Source organism: Sceloporus occidentalis, unplaced genomic scaffold, assembly GCF_023333645.1.
Source record: "Sceloporus occidentalis isolate IW3139 unplaced genomic scaffold, rSceOcc1.0.p SCAF_11, whole genome shotgun sequence".
Taxonomy (NCBI): Eukaryota; Metazoa; Chordata; class Lepidosauria; order Squamata; family Phrynosomatidae; genus Sceloporus; species Sceloporus occidentalis.
The window spans coordinates 11903177-11927688 of record NW_028316991.1 but is presented as its reverse complement, the minus strand read 5'-3'; the positions used below and the strand labels follow the sequence as shown (position 1 = coordinate 11927688).

Genomic DNA, 24512 nt, shown 5'->3' with positions numbered 1-24512 from the left:
TTTTATGATTTGCTCCCCAATTTTGATCAGAAGAAATATGCTAGGGTCTAAAAAATAATGCATTATATATATAGTGCACTTCTAAAAAATGATTTTTAGAAATGTCATTTTTAATACAGGCTAACATGGATTTAGCAATACACTGCTATTTTTATTCAAGTGGACCATGAAAGATTAGTATAAAACCTAAAGCTTAAAAGAAGATTTTATTTATTTGTCCCAAAAATAATCTCAACCGTTATTAAAGAGAGCCTAAACTACACATGAAATCCATCTCTGTAATTCAATGTCCAAATATTTTCACAACTGCTTTACTATATGAGAGACATGGATAGAATAAGATGGAGTCCTGAATGTAATGACAAAATACATTGTTTCAGATGCATTTTTAATATATATTTATGATCAGAACAAAAAGAATAACTTGGACATTACTTGTTCACATACACTTACACAGACATTCATGCTCAGATACACTTATACATAGACATCCATGCTCACATACACTTATACATAGACATCCATGCTCACATACACTTATACAAAGGCATCTCACTATATAAGTGAGATATGAAAACATCAATCAGCAATAATTAAGATAAAGGCAAATGAAGGGATATAGGTGACTGATTAAATACTTATGTCCTGTTTTTACAGAGGAAGACGAAGGGGAGGGATCCCAATTAGCAGAGAGAAATAGGGTGACATGTAAAACAGGCGTGTTTACAGAGAAAGTCGTTTAACTTGAACTCTACAAAAAAAACCCAAAAAAACAGACAAATCCATGGGACCCAATGGGATTAACCCACAGTTATTAAAAGAGCTAATTAATTGGCAAATTAATGGAAATCATCCTAAAACATGGAAACAGCATGGGTTTACTACAGGGAGATCCTGTCAAACTAACGTAATTTTATTTTTTGTCTATGTAGACCAGAGAGCTGTTGGTGTAGCCTTTCTAGACAGAAAACCCCTAAATTAGAAAGCCTCTAAATGAATTGCGGTTTGTGTGTTTGGATGCCAAAATAGTTGAATAGATAAGACAATGGTTGAGTGACAGGTGGCGGAAGGAGGTAGTAAATACCTGTAAATATTTATTTTAGCATATGTAATTTCCTTCAAAGGCATACTTGGAACTCCGAGCTTCACCCAGAGTCTCCAGGTGCCCTATATCTGGATAGGGGAGTGGTCTTTGGTCACACCCACTCTCCAGCTACTTCCCCTCCTACTCCCAACTCATTTAAGACTGTCTGGAGCTATTCCCTCCCCCACACACAGCCAGCCCCACCCCCTCGTGAAGCCACTCCCCAGAAGACGGAGAGCTCCAGATAGCCTACCCTGTTAAGTTCCCAGGTGTGACCCCAGCAGCACAGTACTTACAAATGTACAAGCGGATATTGTAGGTTTATGTAACTCATACATTTAATGCATTCCAGCATAGAGTCTTCAGATATATTGTGTTAAAATGTTAAAATGCAAAATCCCCATCTTTGGGATATTTGTTTATGCCACAGAGTCTGGACAGAACATTTCTGATTACAGAATATTGTCTAAAAACATAGAAAAAGAATACATTCTTTGATTTCTTCAGACCTGCCTTGCTGTTATATGTGCACCCTACATGGATAACATTAGTGGGGGTGAAGTGCTTTGATGGCTGCAGTGCTTAGTCTATGATGGCTGAAGCAAATATATCGTGTTGCAGGGGAGCAGGGCAAGAAAGATCTAGTATTTACTAGACACTATACGTGACACTAGACATAAAAATACAGAGAAGTGGGTGTGAAGAGCTGGGTGAAAAGTGAGGATTGGTAACGTGGATATTTTACAATTATCTACCTTTTTGTGGAAACTCCAGCTTCTTGTGAATGCATAAGAACATGTTTGTCTAAAACATTCAATTCCCCTTTTATAAAACCGTACAAAGTGGTTATACAGATGTTGAGTAGAAGGGAGGCCCTGTTTGGGTACCTAGTGTATAATAAGACCCAGGATTAGACCCACAGGGGGAGTTAAGGGATATACCAGGCACATTGCAGGCAATGGAAGAGGTAGCAGTGAGACCAGTACTGGGGTCTTGGTCCTTGCTTGCCACTTGATCACATTGTGGAGGAGTAGTATGATGACCTTTTGACTAAAGAAGACAGGATGAAGTAGCCCAAGTTAAGACATAGCAAGAGAAGTAACACGCAACCCAACAGTGGCGCAATCTATGCCCCATGACAACAGGAACCCCCCAACCTGTAAAACACTTCCGTCGACCTTGCCCAATCCTGGCAAGTGTAGATGCATTGATGTATGTTTGGCTCTGCCTTACCATAGCAGAGAGTACAGCAGCTGTGGACCTTCGCTGGGATATCCCAAATACAAGTCCAACACTGGCCTGGAAGGACCCACTTACCATCAAGTATATGGCACATAATATTTTCAGAAGGGTATATAATCTCTCCCAGGACCTCATAAAGTTGAAAGACACTGGCAAATGTTACTGTGCACTGGTCTTTTACCTTCTTCCTCAACTAGACATGTGCTTAAGGACCATAAACATTTTGGACAATTTTTTCATTTTTTCGCTTTTTGGACATCAAATCTTGTACCTGGACTTTTTGGTTCTGATTAAATTCTGAATGTTTTTTGTTTGAGTCTCTTTCTCCCTCTCAAAAACACTCAAGTCTCAACTCGATTCTCCTCCTCCCATGAAACTCTGACACAACCCAATGTACAGCCTCGACACCACCTGACACAGCCCTGTCTATAGCAAAGGTCACATGTAACAGACCTTCTCCAAGCGTCACTTTTACCACCTACCTGTACTATACACATCAAAAATACACACACTGTTTTTTTAACGGAGCCTATTGTCTCCTCATGAGTTTAGAGTAATATAAAGCTGTATATTTCGCACTCTACGTCAAAAGAACTACAGAACAGACTTGCACCGCTGAGTTAGTTGTGATTGTGACAATGTGTTCATTGCAAGACTGCACTTTGTATTTTCATCTGTCATTCCTATTCACTTCTTTTCCACCTTGTATTGAAAAGCACTGACCCTATCATTCTTCTATACGCATCCAAATGCAAAATGATTGGGCAACAAAAAATCAGATTATGCACTGGAATCAAAAAGGATGTCTTTCTACTAAATCTAACAAATGCAAACGGCATATATGTTTTCTAAAATAAACTCATACCTCTTGCTGAAATAATGGGAATATATTTTCTTTTTCGACAAGTCTAGTTGGTTACATTTATTTTAATTGGTTGGCTTACACCTGCAGCTCATTATGCTGACATAATTATGATTATGCTTACTGAATCTTACCTAATACCTTAGTCTCAACGTCTTCCTAAGTGCGCTGAATATTTACGAGCTAATACTAGACCAATATTTGGAATTTCACTAAGCTGCACTTAAGTGATGACACCACCAAATCTGTATGTTATAAGATACACAAATGACTGAGCCATGTCATATATACAGACACACACATTTACATACATACATATACCAATCTGCCATAACATTATGACCACCTGACTAATATTGTGTAGGTCCCACTTCTGCCCCACAAAACAGCCCCGACCCATTGAGGCATGGACTCCACTAGACCTCTGAATGTGTGCTGTGGTATCTGCACCAAGTTGTTAGCAGCAGATCCTTTAAGTCCTGTAAGTTGTGAGGTGCAGCCTCCATGGATGCATCCTGGTGCCATGTGTTCTCCATGTAAGTGACGCACCCGACTATCCACGTGATGTAAAAGAAAACGTGATTCATAAGACCAGGCCACATTCTTCCATTGTTCCGTGGTCCAGTTCTTATGCTAACGTGCCCATTGCTTTTGACAGTGGACTGGGGTCAGCATGGGCACCATTTTTCCTGCTTCTAGCAGATCAACTTCAACTTTGAGGCAAAAGGCTACCCTTGCTGCCTAATATATCCTACCCACTGGCAAGTGCTATGAGAAGATTATCAGTGTTATTCACTTCACCTGTCAGTGGTCATTATGTTATGGCTGATCGATGTATATATACAGTGATAACAGAATTTCTAGCAGATTAGTATAGCAAGCTGTTTTTTGTCATCATCATGATACACAAGCACAAATCTATTACTTGTATATATGGAAACTAACCCCCTTATAACCATCTCCATGTTAATGGATCAGAGGGACTCCAGGGCTGCGATGCTTAATGTATTTATGCAAGATGGAAAAAATGTAACAATCTTGTTTAACAACAGGCAAAAGGAATATGATATTCGTACACCTCACCTGGAACACCTGCTTGCATCCAATAATTGATGTCAGTACCCTCAGCATCATCGTAAAGGTTGGTAATGTTGATCGGTTGAAGCAGCTGCATGATTTCCATCATGATGGCCCGTGCCTCCTTATTTCCTCTAAACTGTATACCAATAGGCATGAAGGTACCCATGTCAGACTCCATCACAAGGTCAATGTTAGAGATGTCTCCCTGTTCACAAAGAAAAGACACACAACACAAGGCAAGATTTTATTAGCCAACAATAAGTGCAAAATATATGAAACCTAATATTCTCTGAGACAGACACCAGCTGTTTTGCAAAATATATCTCTTCCCAAAAAACACATTTTTCTTCCTTCTCTCTCCTTATTTATTATGTAAAAAGTTTTCTAAAAAGATTTTTATCATTCATAATGTAGATTTGAAGACTGCAATGTAAAGTGCTTAATATTCCAGAATGCTGATATATTATATATTCCCAGAAGGAATGATGCATGATCCCATGTAAAGGTCTGTGTAAGACAGCAGTACCTTTCTTCAAGTTTGCTGCTACGTCAGGCATAGATACAATACTTCTGCTTCGTATGTGACAGAAGGAAGAAGGCACTGCTACAGCCACAGAGGGAATTAATTTAGGATACAAATGTTTATATCGCTGGAACGCAGTAAGGAAATAGATTAGAACGTCAAACTGTGAAAGACTCTATATCTGCCGTTTGGGAAATAAAATCTATACTGTTTAAAAAAAATGGCATTTACAGCAAAGACCTCTAAGACAATGGGATCATTAATGTTGTCCTATTATATTTTCTTAAAGCATTAAGAATTATATAATTTTAAGTAACTTTTGGAAGTGCAAAAAACAACCAAACAAAACAAATGACAATATACTATAGTTTGTTCTTAATTAAAACTTAAGAAAGATGTGCTTTTAACACTTGGATTACTGTGTCATCCATTAGGTTTGAAAAACATTAAAACGTTGTAACTCTTTTAAATGATTAGCCCCTGGTCGTAATATTAATGATCCAAGCAGGACCATAAAAATTACAATAGAAGGAAGGATAAATAAGAAGAAAAGCAGATGAAACATTCCCCCTATTCAGCCTATTGATAGATTGTAAGCTCCAAAGAGTAGGACTCTCTTCTGTATGTCTTATTGGTATTCATATAAAGTGATGTTCATTTTGTAAATTGCGAACTTGCTATAAGTAATTTTGTATTCTTCCCTTTTGTAACAGCGCTATGGAACCTGTTAGCTCTTCATAAATATAATGTAATGTAAAATGGCTAAACAATGGGCTTTATGGAATGGAATGGAAGGATGAAACAAGTGGTAGAGTGCGCTCCTGTCATTATTTAGATGCCTGAATTCTGTTTGTTTTTGTTTTTTCCTATAACACAATAAATCAAAATAGAGAGAACCTTTAACATAGCAGCAACATGAAAACTTTAATTATTATGCCAAAAGTTATTCTTGGTGAATGGTTACTGAGTGCACTAGAACAGCTGGAGAAGGAGTGCAAAGATTCTTTGTGGATGGCTGCATGCTGTGGACAAACAGCACCGTAAAGGGATATTTCATGTGTTGACTTCACACTGCCAATTATAGAAGACACAATTTACACCTTGCCATTTTGACAAAGGGGAATATAATCTTTTTTTTTCTTTAATAGGCTTACATTGTTTTAGCTCTTGTAAATACTGCAATCTAAATAAGATTACTTCATAAACCATTTTAGAAATGGATTGACGGCTGGCTTAGCAGTTTCTGATGGCTCTTGTTTACTCTAATACTTTAAAAGTTTAAGCTTTTTCATGCCAAAGTAGTCACAGCACTTAGTATTAAACATGTGACTCTAATTTGACTTTGTTTTATAGACAGGATCAGGATTTCTCCCCAAGATATTTGCAGTTTCCTGACTTCATGCTTCTCAGAATATCCAGTCCAAACACTCTAAACACTCTGATTTTCTGATTAAGGTGGAAATATCTCAACAAATTTGGTATGCCTACTAAACTTACTTAATTACAAAATTACAAAGGTAGAAAGACTAAGATCTTTGTGCAATCTATCTTTTGGGTAAGTAAAACCTAACTGTACCCATACATGCACCAACCAATTCTTTTCTTTCAACACAAGATCCACAAAGCAATCTTATCCTGTAAATTTCTTGTAGAAATAATCTGCACTTTGTCTTGTGTGTCCCAACAACCGCTAATTATACAGAACAATCATTGGAGAGTAGCCAGTTGCCCCTCTCTGGCTGCTCTAATTTAAGAATTTGGGTAACTTCCACAGGCATGTTTTTCGCTCTGATTTGGTCAACATCCAGGGGTCTGGTGTAAAAAAACCTTTAAGTAACTTTAACACAGCAAATGGGTCCTTCCTATGCTTCTTGCATCTGTTTTCCGGTAAATTTTGTAAAAATGAAACCTTCATTGGCTAACTGAAGGACTTCTACTGTATAATATGCCTCGAGAAGAAGTCTAGATAATCTGGAAAGCATTTATTATACTTCACTTAGCCAAAAAAAGGTATCATCTTTATCAGATTTGCATTTTTTTCAGTTGCGTGTTTTTTGGGCAGCTATATTACTGGGGCATTACTCCCTGGGCTGAAGGTTGCCTGTCCTCCTATGAGAAAAACAAAAGCTCGGCAATCACTGGACTCTTTTCATAAAGGCGCTGACCAGTCTCCTGACACTTTAGATTTTGGTTTAATTGATGACATTCAAAAAAATAACGAACAGCATCAAACTTGTTTTGCCCAAAAGCAAAGTGAGGGTGTAATTGCTGCTTAAAGCCCTCGTTACTCTAAACATTGTGATTGCTATGTGCAAGTAAAACACACAAAAAAAGCTCCACGCAACAGCACACAATCTTTACATTACAGCAGGCCACTTGTGCCAGTTCCCACTATTGTTGTCTGTGGTTTAACATGGTTAGATTCCAGAACAAATTCACGTTTTTGCTCTCTATGTATTGCTGAAATTGTACAATTTAAGTATTTTTATAATATTTTTCTATGGTTAATTTCAATCAGTACTCAAGAAAGAGACTCATTCCTTTATTTACAATCCACGGTGTACGTTTTACCTAATGGTACAAATAAACATTCAATAGCCAAGGCTGTTGCTAAATGGAGACAAATAAGCAATTATGTACTTTTGTGGAAGGGGAAAAACCTCAGAAATCAAAGAAATGCATTAGAGTAATAATTAACAGTGCATTAAGCATCCTGCCTCATGTAACCATTCATTTTACTTTGATAATTTTACATTGCATATTTGTTTTTCAGGTAAATCCAAGGAAGTTGTTGGCTATTCAAAAGTAAAAAAGGATGCAAAACAACACAGTGGCTTATTACTGATATAGAGTTTGGGTCACATGCATATCTCTATGTAACTCCATGTTACATACCTTTCTTTAGATGTAATGTAAGGAAGCTTTACTTTACCACCTCCCAGCAAAATTTGTAGAGGTTAACACAGCAAGAGAATTTAAAAATGCATGGATAGTCATATGGCTACCATGAATATAGAACAGGAGCCAATTAAGGTTTGAGTTTGTAAAGTAGCAATAATGGGCAGACTAGATTGGCTGAATGGTTCTGGCAAATTTTACATTCTATCTTGTAATGAGAGATTAGCCCACAGTTTATGGTACACATCTCAGTGCTCTTGGATGGGAAAGGGTGAAGATGCAGTCCAGTGAACCTAACCAGGGTCATTACTGTTCAAGGGCCATATCATTTTTTACTACCAACGGCAGATAGTGGTAATGGATCACTGAAGGGGATTTTCTAAAGCGGATTTCTAATGCACAGGTGGGTAACTGCAGTGCCCAAATTGCCATATAATATTGAGTATCTCTAACTACATCTAATATTCTGAGACTCTTCAAATTCCTTGGTATTTCTTTACAGCCTGATTTTCACAACAGAAAATTCTAACAGGGAATATTTCCAATTCTGCTGAAGGTCAAAATCAGAAACAAATATGTTTATGTTTATTGGCTGACTTTATTAGGTACACCTTGCTAGTAGTACTGGGTTGGACCAAATTTTGCCTTCAGAATTGCCTTCATTCTTTGTGGCATACTTTCTACAATGTGCTGGAAACATTCCTCAGAGATTTTAGTTCATATAGACATGATGCCATCATCCAGCTGCTGCAGATTTGTCGGCTGCACATCCATGATGCGAATCTCCCATTCCACCACATCCCAAAGGTGCTTTATTGGATTGAGATCTGGTGACTGTGGAGACCACTGGAGTACAGTGAACTCATTGTCATGCTCACACCAGTTTGAGATGATGTGAGCTTTGTGACACAGTGCATTATCCTGGTGGACGTAGACATCAGAAGATGGGTACACTGTGGTCAGCAACAATACTCAGGTAGGCTGTCACATTTAAATGATGCTCAATTGGTACTAAGGGGCCCAAAGTGTGCCAAGAAAATATCCCCCGCACCATTACACCACCACCACCCTGAACCGTTGATACAAGGCAAGATGGATCCATGCTTTTATGTTGTTTACGCCAAAATCTGACCCTGCCATATGCGCAGCTTGAATCGAGACTCATCAGACCAGGCAACGTTCTTCCCGTCTTCCATTGTCCAATTTTGGTGAGACTGTGCAAATTGTTGCCTCAGTTTCCTGTCCTTAGCTGACAGGAGCAGCACCCGGTGTGGTTTTCTGCCGCTGTAGCCCATCTGCTTCAAGGTTCAACGTGTTGTGCGTTCAGAGATGGTATTCTGCATACCTTGGCTGGAACCAGTCTGCCCATTCTCCTCTGACCTTAACAAGGTATTTCCGTCCACACAACTGACGCTCACTGGATATTTTCTCTTTTTAGGACCATTCTCTGTAAACCCTAGAGATGGTTGTGCATGAAAATCCCAGTAGATCAGCAGTTTCTGAAATACTCAGACCAGCCCGTCTGGCACCAACAACCATGCCGTGTTCAAAGTCACTTTCCCTTTCTCCCCCATTCAGCAAGTTATCTTGACCCTGTCTACATGCCTACATGTGATTGGCTGATTAGCTATTTGTGTCAACAAGCAATTGAACAGGTGTATCTAATAAAGTGGCCTGTGAGTGTATATATGTATATATATATATATATATATATTTATATATATATATATATATATATATATATATATGTATGTGTGTGTGTATTTTCTGTCTTTCTAGTGCAAGTGCATTGTGCATACAGACTAACCCCATGCTCTAGACACAGAGAGGGTTTTGTGTGTGCTAGTTGTACGCAGAATAAGGTTTATTCACTAAAGGGAGAATTGTGGTTTCTATACCTATATATTATGAAGGTCCAGCCCCAGTGTTAGGCTTTGTGTCTTGTTGGCTCCTGCTGTAGTGTGCATCCTGTTACTGTTTGCCTGTTCCTTGTATTTAACCTTCGCCACCCAGTTTCCTATCTGCTACACGTAAGCACCTTGCTTCTGTTTCTCCAGTTTTAGAGAATAATACTTCTCTAACTTTAAATAATTAAATAAACCTATTTTGTCCTAATCGTACCTAAAAATAAGTCAGATTTTAGAATGCAAACATATGTCTTGCAAAATCTTTTCCTCAGAAATAGATCATTTCTCCATAGCAGCTGTTGTGCCAATAGATTAAAGAGAACCGGCAGCATCCAAAGTGGCAAGCCAACAACATTTCTTTATAGAGTCACACTTCCCCCACATCTTGACTCATGGCAGATTGTATCCAGCTATGTTGGTTACCAGCAGGGATACAGTCAACAAAGAATGCATATTGAGACATAAATAGCATTTAACTGACTTGTGGTCTTAAAAATTAAATGAAAATCCTTACATGATAATTTGGCAGTATCAGGAAAAACCCAAAGTAAACTATTGCAGTTCCTTTTATGTCTTAATCGTTATACTCACATGATTACTGAAGTGAGTTTAGTTAGCAGTAAAAATAAATGTTGAAACTGACTTATATGGTTTTGTTGTTATGATGTGGAAACCATTCATTTAGGAACAGATGTATATGTTTATTGCTTCATCTTAATTCAATGTAGAAAATGGAAACCACAATGTCTAACACAATATAACAAAAATATATGTGGACCAATTTTCTTTATCAATAGTATCCATGGAGCTTTTTGAAATTGCAGAGATGATGATGATGATGATGATGATGATTCTGTATTTAAGCAATCGCATTTATTTGCAATGCTCTACAGTTTAAATATGGCGTAGTTTACAAGTACATAACAAAAAGACACTTTGAGAGGAGCAAGTAAATATATCATTTTAGTCCACCTTTGAGCCCAGAGTTGCCATAAGAGAACAAGGAAGGGCAGAGAGAACATATGAGGCGTCCAAGCCCAATAGTCTGGACAGCTTGTCTCTCTCTATATTAGTGTCAACGTGCCCAATACCTAAATAATTCTGTCAAGGTCAAGCCATGAAAAGTCTGGAAATCGGGCTCAAAAATCTCTGGTGGACCTTGAAAAGGAGTTCCTGTCCAGAAATACTCTCGAGAGCTTGAGTATATCAGAAGATGCAGAAATGAAGGTCCAAATTAAGACCTTCCCACTCTACCTATTTAAGACAAATTCTAAAAAGACTCTTTGCCAAGAAAAAATCAAATCCTAAAGATTTAATTAGCTATTACAACCTTTAGAATTATTTTAAAATGTACATCTTAGTCTGTTTTTTAGAAAAAAAATAAAAATAAAATAAAACTAAGTGTTCTGTTATATTTAAAAACTGTTTGTATTAAAGTATTTCTTTCTTGCAACCAAGACTGAACTTTTATTAATTAACTTTTGCTCATTATGCAATGGATTTTTGGTGACATAATCTGTTGACAAACTATTCCAAAATCCTTTTTAAATCTTAAGTGAGCAAAAGTGATTGGCTGGGGTGGGGGGAGTGACAGAGATCAAAGATTTTATTGGTGGCGGAGTGAACAGACCTTAATGGCAATCATTGAGGAATGTCTGAACCAGAACAAAGATTAAAAAAAAGCAAAAAATGTATGTTTTATGAAGGAATCTTGGGAGTTTCACTGCAGAGGTAAGGCAAGCTACATGACATGCTTGTTATCGTATTACAGAGATGCAGAATATAACGGTTCTATATAAATTAACTGAAACAGCATTTGGGGACCAAATATACAATTATATATACACATCTTACCTTGTGTCGCTCATAATATTGGCCAGCACCCACTCCACCCTGTTCTTCTCCAGTCCAAAGAACTAGACGGATTGTTCTTTTAGGACGCAAACCTGAAGGGTGCCAAAAAAGAGACAGATATAAATAGATATTTATAGCAAAACACACTTTTTGAGAGATAGCCAGAACTATCGTTGACTGTAACTTATCTTTAGCCAACTTAAGGCCATCTAGCTCTTATTGAACAAGAAGTATCAATTCTTTTTTCCAACTATAAGTAGGCTGAGAATTAGGAAATGTAATTTAACAGCCTCTGGAGCGCCGCATGACCTGCATTGCAAAGAATGAAATTATTTCCCAAAGACAGGTATCTAAGGAGAGGATTATCTCCCTAAGATCAGATGTTTAGAATTATCTTTAAAATAAGCATAGGGTTAGTAGTGCCTGGGTGCAGTATTTAGTTGGCACCCCCTTAACTAAAACACACACATGCATACTAAGATACAAACACCCACTCACTCTAACTCCATAGACATACAGATCTATACAAACACTCCCGCTAACACCATACACTAAAAAACAAACACTCTACTAGCATACAGTAACTCACACATGCTAAAAACCACACAATTTACTGACATACAGTAACGCAAGTTCACTCTAACAACACCATACACTTCCAAATACATGCACCCACCGCCAATCATTCTCTCCCTCTTGTAGTTCTCCCTCCCTGTCCTTCTCTCTTATCTCACGAGGAGCACTGTCTTAAATGAAGCTTGCATTCTCCGGGCAGCTGTCACCATACTACCGTGTGTCACATAACGTGCTACTTAACCCTGCTGGGCATCTTAGTTAGCAAGGGGCCTGGGTGCAACCATGCGGTCGTCTTAGCGCGTCCCTGGCACAAACTCTGCCATTAAAATTCAAAACAATATAAAATAAAGACTGAACGCTGTTCATACAACTGCCAGTATACAGTATACACATCACAAGATTGTTAATTTGCCAACCCCAAAAATAATGGTGAATGAAGAGACCAAACACCTGTATCTTATTTTGGGTGGTTTGATATTTATTCAGAAGTCCATCGCGACCATTACACTTGTGAGCCATACTAATCACCAGTGTGCATTAACAGGCGATATTTGCTTTGAAATGATTGTTCTGCTGGATTTATACACTGGGTAACTTCAGATAGCCTACAGTAGAAACCATTTAATGGCACCGTACGTGCCAGTTCTGTACTTGAGTTTCTACAGCCACATATAAGACTAGAAATCAGCTTATCATTTTGCAAGAATCCAGAAAAACAACCTCTAGCTGAACTGACATTATTATACCTGAAACTGAAAAGACTTTTGCAAAGTAAACGACAGTATCCATGAGAGCACAATAGCAGGAATTGTTGAAAAGAAGCTCTCTAAAGATATTTTCTTGCGTCTAAATCTTGATGGGGTATTAGACATACCAGTCCTGCTCAGTCTGGAATTTGCTACATATAATTGTGTATCTACATTTACTTTTGTGCTATGGTTCCTGTCTAGAATATAAAAAATATGTCTAAAAACTACTATATAAATTAAAGCTGGCAGTATTCACAGAGAACAACATCAGACCATCTAGCGTTATATTGTCAAATAGCAACTACTTATACCCATATCACAATTGTTTGTGAACAGTACAGATTAACTTTAGGGACAGATTCACAAATATTTAAAGTGCAATTTTAAGTCATCCAAAAGAAAAAAAGGACTTTTTCTCATGTAACAAGGCTAATGAATGCAAAATAAGAAAGGGATATATGCTCTGCAATAAACGGCACAGGATATTGTCTAAGAAATGTTCTGTTTAATGCCCTTTCTCTAACTGTACACATGAAAGCTATTATTTAGAAAGTGATTTCCATTAATTGAATGTTACTGGAAGCAAAGAGAATAAGAATAGATTAAAAGCAGTGTTTAGTAAAGTTTTGATGGTTCTCATACACTTTTAAATTGAACTACAAAACAAACAATAAGACCAAAGAACAGCTTAACATTCTGCTATGTCTCAATGTTAAAAACAGATTATGTAAATTGCATTAATATATAACGCTACTTTATATTGGCACCAGCACACAAAGATTAATTGATTAGAAAATAATTCAAAGAAACTTCAAAGGGACACTCCAGCCATCATATGTACTTTAATGCAAATGATAGCTGCTTGCTCCCTTTAAAGTGCATTTGAGTCTTTTCTCAGCTAAATGCCCTGCAGGAGGTGCATCCGGCCGAATGCACCTCCATGCATGTGATGTACTCACCCCTTACGCATCCCATAAAAAGGCATACAATGCACTGATGGTTTTTGATTTGTGCCCATACTACTGGCCCTAAGGAAGTGACACCATGATAATGTTTATCATCTCAGCACCGCTGCACATACTGTACATGTCAATTATCGCCAATATTAAGGTGATCAGATTGTGTTAAATATGTTTTTCATGTAATGTAAAACAGAAGAAAAATTGTGAAAAAAGCAAGCTATACACAGCTTTTTACAACTGCATTGTCTTTTAGTAGGGAATGGTAGTATTTCTCATATAAACGGTATAATGAAAGCCATCATTATCCCTTATTTACAAGTTGGTAATAATATGGCATATAACTCACAAAGAATCTTACAAAGGAAATAGCTTTCAATAAAATATTAATAAACAGTAAAGGTACTTGACAAACAAAATCATCTTTATGGAAGACACATAAAAATGCATTTTTTATATTGATTTTATTGAACTATGAGAAACTAATATTCAACAATATTAGTTAACAACTTAACTAATATTCATTACATTAAAAAGTTAATCAGATATTGGCATGCAATACAGAACATTTTATGTAGCAAAATTCATAGCATAACCAATAAAGTTGAAGGGGATAAGGGATTGTTACATAGCAGAAATTCCTAAGAAATACCAAGGCTTTGGTTAGTACAACATGCGTTCATTTTTTATGCCTTTCAAGCTCACAGAACATAGGCAGCTACAAGACAATGTCCCTGTGAAAAGGATTGTGTTTTCCAGAATTCGATGGCTGCATTTATATAAAACCACAATAATACATTTATTCTGTCTATATTTTAGTTCAGCTTTCTTTATTTTATCCCTGGAAAAGTCCATAACAATGGAATTGTGTGTGTTGTGCCTGTCTATTTTTACTCACCACGATTGCGGATTATCATAGCGGATGACATCAATTGATATTTATTTCTCCTGAGGAAGCCCAGTGAGCGGCGAAACGCGTCGAGAAGTTTTTTAATCTGCATGTTCCTGATCCACTACAATGGACATTTAGTTTGAATAGCGACTTGAATTCAACCATCCTGTAAGTGCTTTTTTTAACTTGCGCATATACTATTAAGGAAGATACTGCACCATATGGTTGTTTTCTTTATTTTATGCTCTTAGAGATTTTAAAGAACAGTCTTCATACCTCAGACGAGCCTGTTGTGCTGGCACTGTTTGTGAGTGCATTTCACCACTTTTACATAGCTTCTTGTTCTTGACAATATTACACTATAAGATTATTTCTTTCTTCTTTTTTCTATGTACACATGCGCCCCGAATTTTGCTGGTTACGTGTTTGAACGCCGAGAGGAGCGTTCTGGTTGGGCTGCGGCAGTGATACATTAGAGAAGTAATTTTTGGTTCCTATTCTTTTACCATCACCTTACACGTGTTTTTTGGGTGTTTTTAGTTTTTAGTTTTTCAGTTCTTAAAAGAAACATACAAGATAACACGATTTAGGGAACTTACATTTCTAACTTTAAAACAATGCAACATAAAAGCAAAAACAAGTTTGATAAAGATAAATTATAAAGAATCTGTTTTATACTAGTGTGTGTCTCTCTGATTTATCCACTGAAGGGCAGTAACAGAGGCCACTTAATCTTCTTAATAGTAGTGCCACCTCTGCCCATATCCCCAAGTGCCCCTCTTTAGGAGGGACTGTCAACCTTTGGAACGCCAAGCCTTCAGTCCCTTTTACCCCTCACCAATGTCCATCTTTTGTAGGAAAACAGAACTGTGGATATTTCACTGTGTTCTAATTATTTGATTATAAAACAGAAACGGTGTTTATACATTAACCCCTTAATGACAATTGCCGGTCCTGGCACGGCACGGAAAAGCATGTGCTTTACGACAATTGACGTGCCAGGACCGGCACGTCTTTAAACGGGTGCAGAAAGCGATCTACTATCGCTTTCTGCACCCAAAAAGCGTTGCTGAATGCCTCGACCTCGAGGCATTCAGCAACGCCGCGATCGGCACGAAGGGGCCATCTCTGGCCCCTCCACGGGGCGTCAACATCCGCCATACTTTGTATGGCGGCGGACGCCCGTTTTAAAAGCGTTTAGGAGGCGATCGACGATCGCCTCCTAAACTTAAATGGTGTCGCTGGAATGCCTCGATCAGGAGGCATCCAGCGACACCAAACACTAACCTTTTGATGGGCTGTGACCGCTCCGGAGAGCGGTCACAGCCGCAGCTGCCGGCAATCTTCGCCATCAAGGAAGATGGCCGCCGTCCTGTAACAGGAACCACAAATTTTAAAAGTTCGCTAGATAGTCCAGACCATCTAGAGAACTTTGGCTCCACTTGCAGGTTGAATACAGGTACTGCATTCACCATGCAAGTCAATGGAGCCCAGCTTTCTAATCACAGTGTGATTAGTAAAAATAAATTAAAAAATAAAATAAAATTAATAATAATTAGAAAAAAATAGTAAAAAAACAGTAAAATGTAAAAATCATTTCCCACTGATGTCACTATCAGGGGAACCTCCAAGTTGAAAAAAAATGTTAAATTTTTTTTAAAAAAAAATAAAAAAAATATATATATATAAAAAATATATTTTTGTGAGCAAGTCCTAAAATTAGCATATTAGCTTAAAACAATTCTCGCATGGAAAGAGTTAAAATACTGGCATATTAAATGCCCGTGGGGTGTCTACTTTTAAAAAATGTATGATTTGATGGGGTAAATTGAATGGGCCAGGTTCAACAACGTCCCAATTAACACGGGGGGAAGGATGGCCACACATCTAATTTCCAATTAGAAAAATGCACACGTACCAAATGTGGCCTTTTAGTTCCCCCAAAAAATGACACACCCATGCATGTGGGGTATCACTGCACTCAGGAGATGTTGCTGAACACATTATGGGGTGTCGTGTGACAGCGGCATATACCAGGAGCTGTAAATTCATACATAAAGTAGGTGTGTGTGGGAAAAATACACACACAAAAATATTACTGCAAACTTTGAAAAAATGCTGGTGGTAAAATATGTGCATGCAAAGAGTTAAAATACCAGCATTTAAAATACCCTGTGGTGTCTAGTTTTGAAAAATATATGGTTTTGTTGGGCACACTGAAATGGCCTGGCTCAAAGATGTACCAAATAGGGCATGGGCAGTGGATCCCAAATGCCAAAGTTCAACATTGAAAAAAGCGCATGCCCCAAATGTGGCCCTTTTGCCCCAAAACAGCCAGGCAAAATCATTCATGTGAGGTATCGCTGTACTCAGGAGATGTTGCTGAACACATATTGGGGTGTTTTGTGATAGTGACATATACGAGAACATTTTAATTCATACCTGAATTAAAATGTGTGTGGAAAACCAAATGCAAAAAAATGACTACCACAAAGTTTGACAAAGACTGGTGGTAGATATGGTGCATGGAAAGAGTTAAAATACTAGCATTTGAAATACCCTGGGGTGTCTAGTTTTCAAAAATATATGGGTTTATTGGGCACACTGAAATGGCCCGGCTCAAAGATGTACCAAATAGGGCATGGGCAGTGGATCCCCAAATGCCAAAGTTCAACATTGAAAAATGCGCATGCCCCAAATGTGGCCCTTTTGCCCCCAAACAGCCAGGCAAAATCATTCATGTGGGGTATCGCTGCGCTCAGGAGATGTTGCTGAACACATATTGGGGTGTTTTGTGATAGTGACATAAACTAGAACATTTTAATTCATACCTGAAGTAAAATGTGTATGACAAAACAAATGCAAAAAAATGACTACCATAAAGTTTGACAAAGACTGGTGGTAGATATGGTGCATGGAAAGAGTTAAAATAATAGCATTTGGAATACCCTGGGCTGTCTAGTTTTCAAAAATATATGACTTGATGGGGTAAATTGCATTGGCCGGGTTCAAAGATACCCGAAATGGCACATGGGGGGAAGAATTACCAGATTTGGAAAAAATGGCTTTGAAATAGCAAAACGCTACCTGTACTTATTGCCCCATAATGGGTAGAAAAAAGCAAAAAAACATAAAAACATTGGGTATTTCTAAACTCAGGACAAATAGTAGAATCTATTTAGCAGGTTTTTTCATTACCTTTTATAGATGAGTAAAAGATTTTTCAACTAAAAGTTAGAAACAGTCATTTTTTTCTAAATTTTTCACCATATTTTATAATTTTTTTAATAGTAAATAATATGATACAATCAAAACAATGTCATCTAAAGAAAGCCCTTCTTGTCCTGAAAAAAACAATATCTAATGTGTGTGGGTTCAGTAAACGGGAAAGAAGAAAATTACAGCTAAACACAAGCAGCGCAGAAATGTTAAAAAGGCCATTGTCACAAAGGGTACAAAAAGTAAAATCAGCCTTTGTCTCGAAGGGGTTAAACTAGACTTGTGCATTCGTCTTCGGGCGAACATGAAAACGAACACGAAGAGTGCGTTTTCGTTCCGAAGACACGCCGAAGAGAAGACAGCGGCGGTAAAACGTAGGCGAAGACGAAGACACACACCACGAAGATCTTCATGATCGTCTTCGTCTACCATTCTCCCCCCCCAACTTACCTTGTCTTCGCGGCATCGCGGCAGTTCCCGGAAGTGGAAATCCACTTGGTTGATGCCAGAGGAAGATCCTGCAGGTGACCAATAGGCTCACTCGACACGGTCTTTGTAAGTTAACCCCTGACAGCGAACCTATGGATTTCCAGTGGCATCTGCAGGGTAAGTTGCAGCATTGGGGTTTTAAAACCCCAATGCTGCAACTTACCCGGCACATCCCACTGGTCTCCCTCCCTGTTCAATTAGTTAAATGTCCGTATGAGCGACTTTATTGGTCGCTCGTATGGACATTTAACCCGGCACAGACTAACTAATTGAACAGGGAGGGAGACCAGTGGGATGTGCCGGGTAAGTTGCAGCATTGAAGTTTTAAAACCCCAATGCTGCAACTTACCCTGCAGATGCCACTGGTCTCCCTCCCTGTTCAATTAGTTAAATGTCCGTACGAGCGACTTTATTGGTCGCTCGTACGGACATTTAACTAATTGAACAGGGAGGGAGACCAGTGGGATGTGCCGGGTAAGTTACGGCACCAGGAGTTTAACAGTCTGTACGAGCGACCCTATTGGTCGCCAGCAGGGGGCTCGTCTGCCATCAACCAATGGCAGATGAGCCCCCTGCTGAGCACCAATAGAGTTGCTCATACGTAAATTTAAACTCCTGGCGCCAGAGGTGCGTTAACCCCGTATTAATCCCTTAACGGGAAAAAACTAAGAAAAACCGAACACGAAGAATGTCCACGAATATTCGCCCGAAGAGAAGACAGGGACAGGCGAATATTCGCGGAATACGAAGATTTTTTTTCCCCCGAAGACGAGCACGAAGACGAACACGAAGAGCCCCCTGGTGCCCAAGTCTACATTAAACTGGGCTAAAAAAATACAGCCCTCTTCTTCTAAATATCTAACTTCTTTACATAATCATCTATCGATATGTCACAAAGTCACATAAAAAGTCTCAGTAAAACATTAAAAGTGACCATCTTGATATGATTTGCTACTGCCAAGCTCTATATATAACAGCAATATAACAATGCATGTTTTTTTGTAATTCAATGTGTCCTTACATCTAAGCGACCAAAAATGCAAGTAATAAAAAAGTATAATTTTTCAGCTTTTCAACGGAAAAAACAGAATCAAAGTTAAATTCACCTTGAGGTTGAATGAAACCTCTTACAAGATTAGAGCAAGTAGTAACTACAAGAAATATGGTGGCTTGACATACTACTGTTCCTCCTCCATAATAGACATAAGACATGTATTGTATTAAGTGCTGTGTAAATTGTTGGCGCTATATAAATAAAAGATCATTATAATAATAATAATAAGATATGAAGATGTTTTAAAGATATTGCAGTAATATAATACAAATGCATAGTAATGTCACTGTGTAGAGAAGTAGTATTGTTCGATGCGAAGTGTGGGAAGGTGAGGACCTTGAGAGAGCAGAATAGCTGGTGCCGGCTTACCCCCTCTTGAGCCAACAATGGTAGGGAGTGTGTGTAAGTATGCGTGTATGTTAGTTTGTGTGAGTAAGGATCAGTGGGTGGGTGTTAGTGTGTGTTGATGGATAGCGTGTGCATGTATATTAAAGAGTGGTGTGTATGCCACATGTGTGTATGAGATTGTATATCCACATGTACTCTTATAGTGTGTTATATATATTATAATATTAGTGTATGGGGTTAGCATGCCTGTACATGATTGTATGGTGTTAGCATGTGTGTGCGCTTCTGTAAGGGGTTAATGTTTGTGAGCATATGTTAGGATATGTGTTTCTGTATGATGTTAGCATGTGTAAGTGTATTGTGTTATCAAGAGTGTATGTGTGTTAGTAGTTGGTGTTAGCCAATGTGTGTGACTTTGTGTGTCAGAATATGGTTTTGGAGTGTTAGGGGTGACCCTAGGGTTAGTGGGGGAAATGAGGAGCAGAGGAGAAGTAATGCGTGGGTATTTAAGTGTACAGTGGTAGAGTGAGGGGGTGTTAGAGGGACTTTGTGTGTTAGTAGGTTATTTATGTACAGATGTTAGTTATAGGAAGGCCTTGAAGAAATACTGCACCCAGTCACCACTAACCCTAGGCCTGCCCCTGTGTACATAAGGTCCGACATCCAAATGCTCTGTAGTGCCAATTGCTGCGTTCCCTCAACCAGGACTTTCTGAGATATTTCATTTTTATTTCCTATCACCTTTTATTTGCTATTCTTTAGGTCCTAACCTTTAACGCCATCCATGCACTTTGACTTTGTTTGCTGCCTCTTCAAACCTCTAGCTTGTCTCATTGTCTTCAGAAGTTTTTCATGCCTGCCCTGGCCTTTGGTGTGTTCCTGGCTATGGATTTGTCTAATCCTTGGGGTATCAGCTGAAGCCATCATGGCTTAGTTATTTTTTTTTACATAGACTGTAACTCCCTGCTTTTGTTCCTGTTTTCTGATTCACTGCTAGTATGACATGGAAGGTGAATGGAACTTTATACTGGTTTTCACCTATTTTAATAAAAATAAAATTCCTTTTAGAGAATTGAAAGGATCACATGATGGGCAAGTCAGACACAAGAGAAAATCTTCCAATTCTTCAGAAGGCAATAAATATTTTTTTCAGAGCTGCCTGCTAATACAATATGCAATGAATCATAGAAAGAAAAGGTCTTCAAATAACACTACATCATAGGTATCTTTTAAGACAACTCTTAACGCAGGGTTAACATAGGGCAAGAACAAGAATTTTAAAATAACAAGCTTCTATTATCTTAATTCCTTCAACTGCTGCAATATATTTCCTGGAAATATTTGGCTATCTTTGATGTTGGAGAACTTGTAGACTGATGGCATAAATGAAGAAGATTTACATATATGAAAGAGTAGAAGTTATGTAGGGAATGTTAACATAAACATTTGAAACGTATTATTTTTGTTTTATTACAGTTCAATCTATGTGCTTAGTTAATAATATATATATATATATATATATATATATATATGCTTTGACTGTCTCATAACCCTCTAGAATCTGTATTTTAATGAGGTAATATAACATGGAATTTATATGTTTCCTAGAATGGCTAGAAGAAGCTAGGCAGCCATGCAGTAGAATATTTGTTCAAAAGACTGTATAGGGATCATCAAACTTGCTGTTCCGTGTACTTTGATTAATTTAACGCTTATTACTAAATGCCATAAATGTCATTCCTAGTATTGTTGAATGCTCAAATCATCCCTGCAAATAATTATTTATTGGTATTAAAACTTGCCGGAATACTTGCACTGTCATGTGACACAAAAACGGCACTGAGTACATGTTGCCATGGAAACCAAGAAAGTGTCTTAAAGGTTTCTTTGTAGCTGTTTTCATGTAATAAGACTTCCAGTGGAGAAAATAACTTCAGATCTTTATTCCGTTAGAGTTTTTTTAACATACTAGAGCGTGCAACTGTTGGTCTAAGTGGAACAGTACCTTTAATAAAGGGATAGCCACTTCAATAAACATGTGTTTACACAACGTCTGAATTCATGCCACTGTCTTTTTCTAGATAAAATGATAAAATGTATCTGACTGCAGAAAAAAATGTGCATTTTTAAAATAAAATCTAGCCTGGTATCGTATGGGTGTCAAGACTACAGGAAATACAATCTAAAAACCACCGGGATAGCACTCACCGCAATTTTTACAGATATACGATAGGAACAAATGAATTAAAAATGATTTGTAGGGGGCGTGGCTTGCCTTGCTTGGTGATGGCTGCTTAGGCTCTTAGCTCCTCAGCGTGCCCGAAGAAATCCGCATCCATCCTCACTCAAAATTCGCCATGGGCCGCCTGAAGCGCCCCTCTCAACAACATGAAGCTCCTGACTCACAACCCAGGTCATCTGGGCATTCTCTGCGGCAATATTTTCAGACCCCCGCGGCCTTGGACACGCAGCCCCCATCTCCTGCAATGGCGCCTTCACCTGCCAGTACATCATCCTCGGAGGAGAATCCGCGCATCGTACCCAAGGAGGATGATGCGCTGTCGGCTGCAACACTGCAGGACATGTTCCGATCTCTTCCCACAAAAACAGATTTTAGCAATCTCATCTCCGAAATGAAACTCGTGTTACACGAGGAAGTGGCGGCACTGCGAGCAGATATCGCTGGTATCGACAGACGCACTACTCACCTTGAATCATCGCTGGACACTAACGCGCACCAACTGACAGAGCTGCGGCAGACCACAGCACAGCTGCGCACCGTGACAGCAGACCTGCTCCGCACGGTTGAGGACCTGGAGAATCGAGGTAGGCGCCACAACATATGGGTCAGGGGCATACCGGAACCAGAAGGCCCTGAAGACCTACGGGCCTCACTGACCCGACTATTTAACTCCATCCTGGGCCGTGCACTGGACTCCCCCATTAGGATGGACAGAGCCCATCGGGCCTTGCGGCCGCGAGGTAGGCCCTCAGACCCACCCAGGGATGTGATTTGTTGCCTGCCAGACTTTCTCCTTAAAGAAGAAATCATGGCACAAGCCCGTAATTCCCGCACCTTCGAATTTGAGGGTCGTACGGTATCGCTCTTCCAGGACCTCTCCTCAATAACCCTGCGTAATAGACGCGCGCTGCGGCCTTTGACGACCCTCCTGAGTGATAGGGGCATTCGCTACCGCTGGGGATTCCCCTTTCAGCTGATAATTCCGCATGATGGCACGACACATTTTGTGAAACAGCCTGGCGATGTCGAGTCGGTGGCTAGATTGTTGGGGATCCCCACGCCTCGAGTGGAAAACTGGCTCCTTGCCCCCGGTTCGGCCCCTCGGGAACCGCAAGCTCCTCGACCCACGGGCTCGACGCATGGGAGAAGTAGCTGATGGAAGATATTCTGCCTTCACACACGAAGAATGAAGGGCTGACCGGCCCAGAGCTACCTCCCACGGATATCTCCGCTTACACACTACACATCTGAGTGCATCCATATTAATTGTTTTTTTTTTTATTATTTATTTATTTATTTTTTTCTCTCCACTCTGTCACCTGTTGGGCTATACTCTGTTTCGGTGATACTGTGGCCCTACGAGAGTCGACTACCGCACCCGCTGGACACTCCTTCTCCACTGCAACATACATCCATACACACAGACGGGGACCGTCCTCTATTCAAGATAGCGGTTGACACAAACCTCCGCTTGTGGACGCTCATTTGCAGCCGCTCGCACACCCCGGTTCCCATAAGATGACTGCTCGCACTGCTCCTCAAGGACGGTATTCTGGGTCTCGCCCTCCGCATGTTCCTGATGTCCCGGGTCATCACGCTCTTCTACTGACTGCCTCGGCTACCCTCGGACCGCACTCAACCGTACGTTTGTGGGCCCCGGCCTCGGCGCGTAGGATGCAAGGAACCCTCAATTTGACTTACCTACTGCTGCCATACCCATGTGGTCTTTTCTGCGGCCACTGATTCAGATGCGGTGTCGTCAGCTGCGGTATTCTTTGCATAACATTGTCATGTATTAACTAGATTCTATGGGGCCAGGGAGTGGTGGTAGTATCGTGGGACTAGTTGGTTACCGCTTTATATCCCCCCCCCCTTTTAATTTAGTTATTTTTTATATATATATTTTTTTTTATTTTTTTTTTATTCTCTTTTTTCTCCCCCCCATTTCATACACGTACCCTATTGCATACACTTCTTTACATTTAGCTTCGGTTCTCAGCTTGTGAAGGTAGGACCCCTGCTCCCTATAACTAGTTTGCGGTTTACAGCGCATATCGCGTACAACCCTTCTTTTGTGTATGTGTATGTATATATACATATATATGTGTGTATATGTATGTGTATATGTGTCTATACTTAATTTATTTTATTTATTTATTTTTAGTAATTTTTTTTTTTTTTCTCCCCCCCCGCTCCATACATATTCCCCGTTACATCCACTCCACTACATTTAGCTTTGGTCCTCGGCTTGTGGGGGTGGCACCCCTGATTCATCTAATTAGTTTCCAGTTTACAGCGCATAGCGCATACCGCATACAAACCTCCTTTTATAACTATATATATGTGTGGGTTGGGTTTTCTTTGGTTTTTTTTTTTGTTTTTTTTTTCTGGAAGCACTCCGTTGGTAGAGATACTCGCTCCATAGTGGATGGTTCCGCGGGTCACTAACACTGTTATTATTTTTCTTAAACTCCCTACGGCATTTTGACCTATTTAGGTTACTCGGTTACTTCTGCGATCTTCCTGTTACTTGT

General features: G+C 39.2%; 1 protein-coding gene across 1 annotated transcript in view; it reads right to left on the bottom strand.

Annotated features, from left to right (window-relative positions):
- The window catches only part of LOC149305577 (carboxypeptidase Q-like), a 125170-nt gene that overhangs the window by 19261 nt on the left and 81397 nt on the right, over positions 1-24512 (bottom strand). Inside the window, exons 5-6 of the mRNA XM_089477578.1 lie at positions 11451-11542; positions 4272-4473 (exon numbers count right to left, since the gene is read on the bottom strand). Of these exons, the coding sequence (XP_089333704.1) occupies positions 4272-4473; positions 11451-11542 (294 nt within the window). The remainder of the gene's footprint in view (positions 1-4271; positions 4474-11450; positions 11543-24512) is intronic.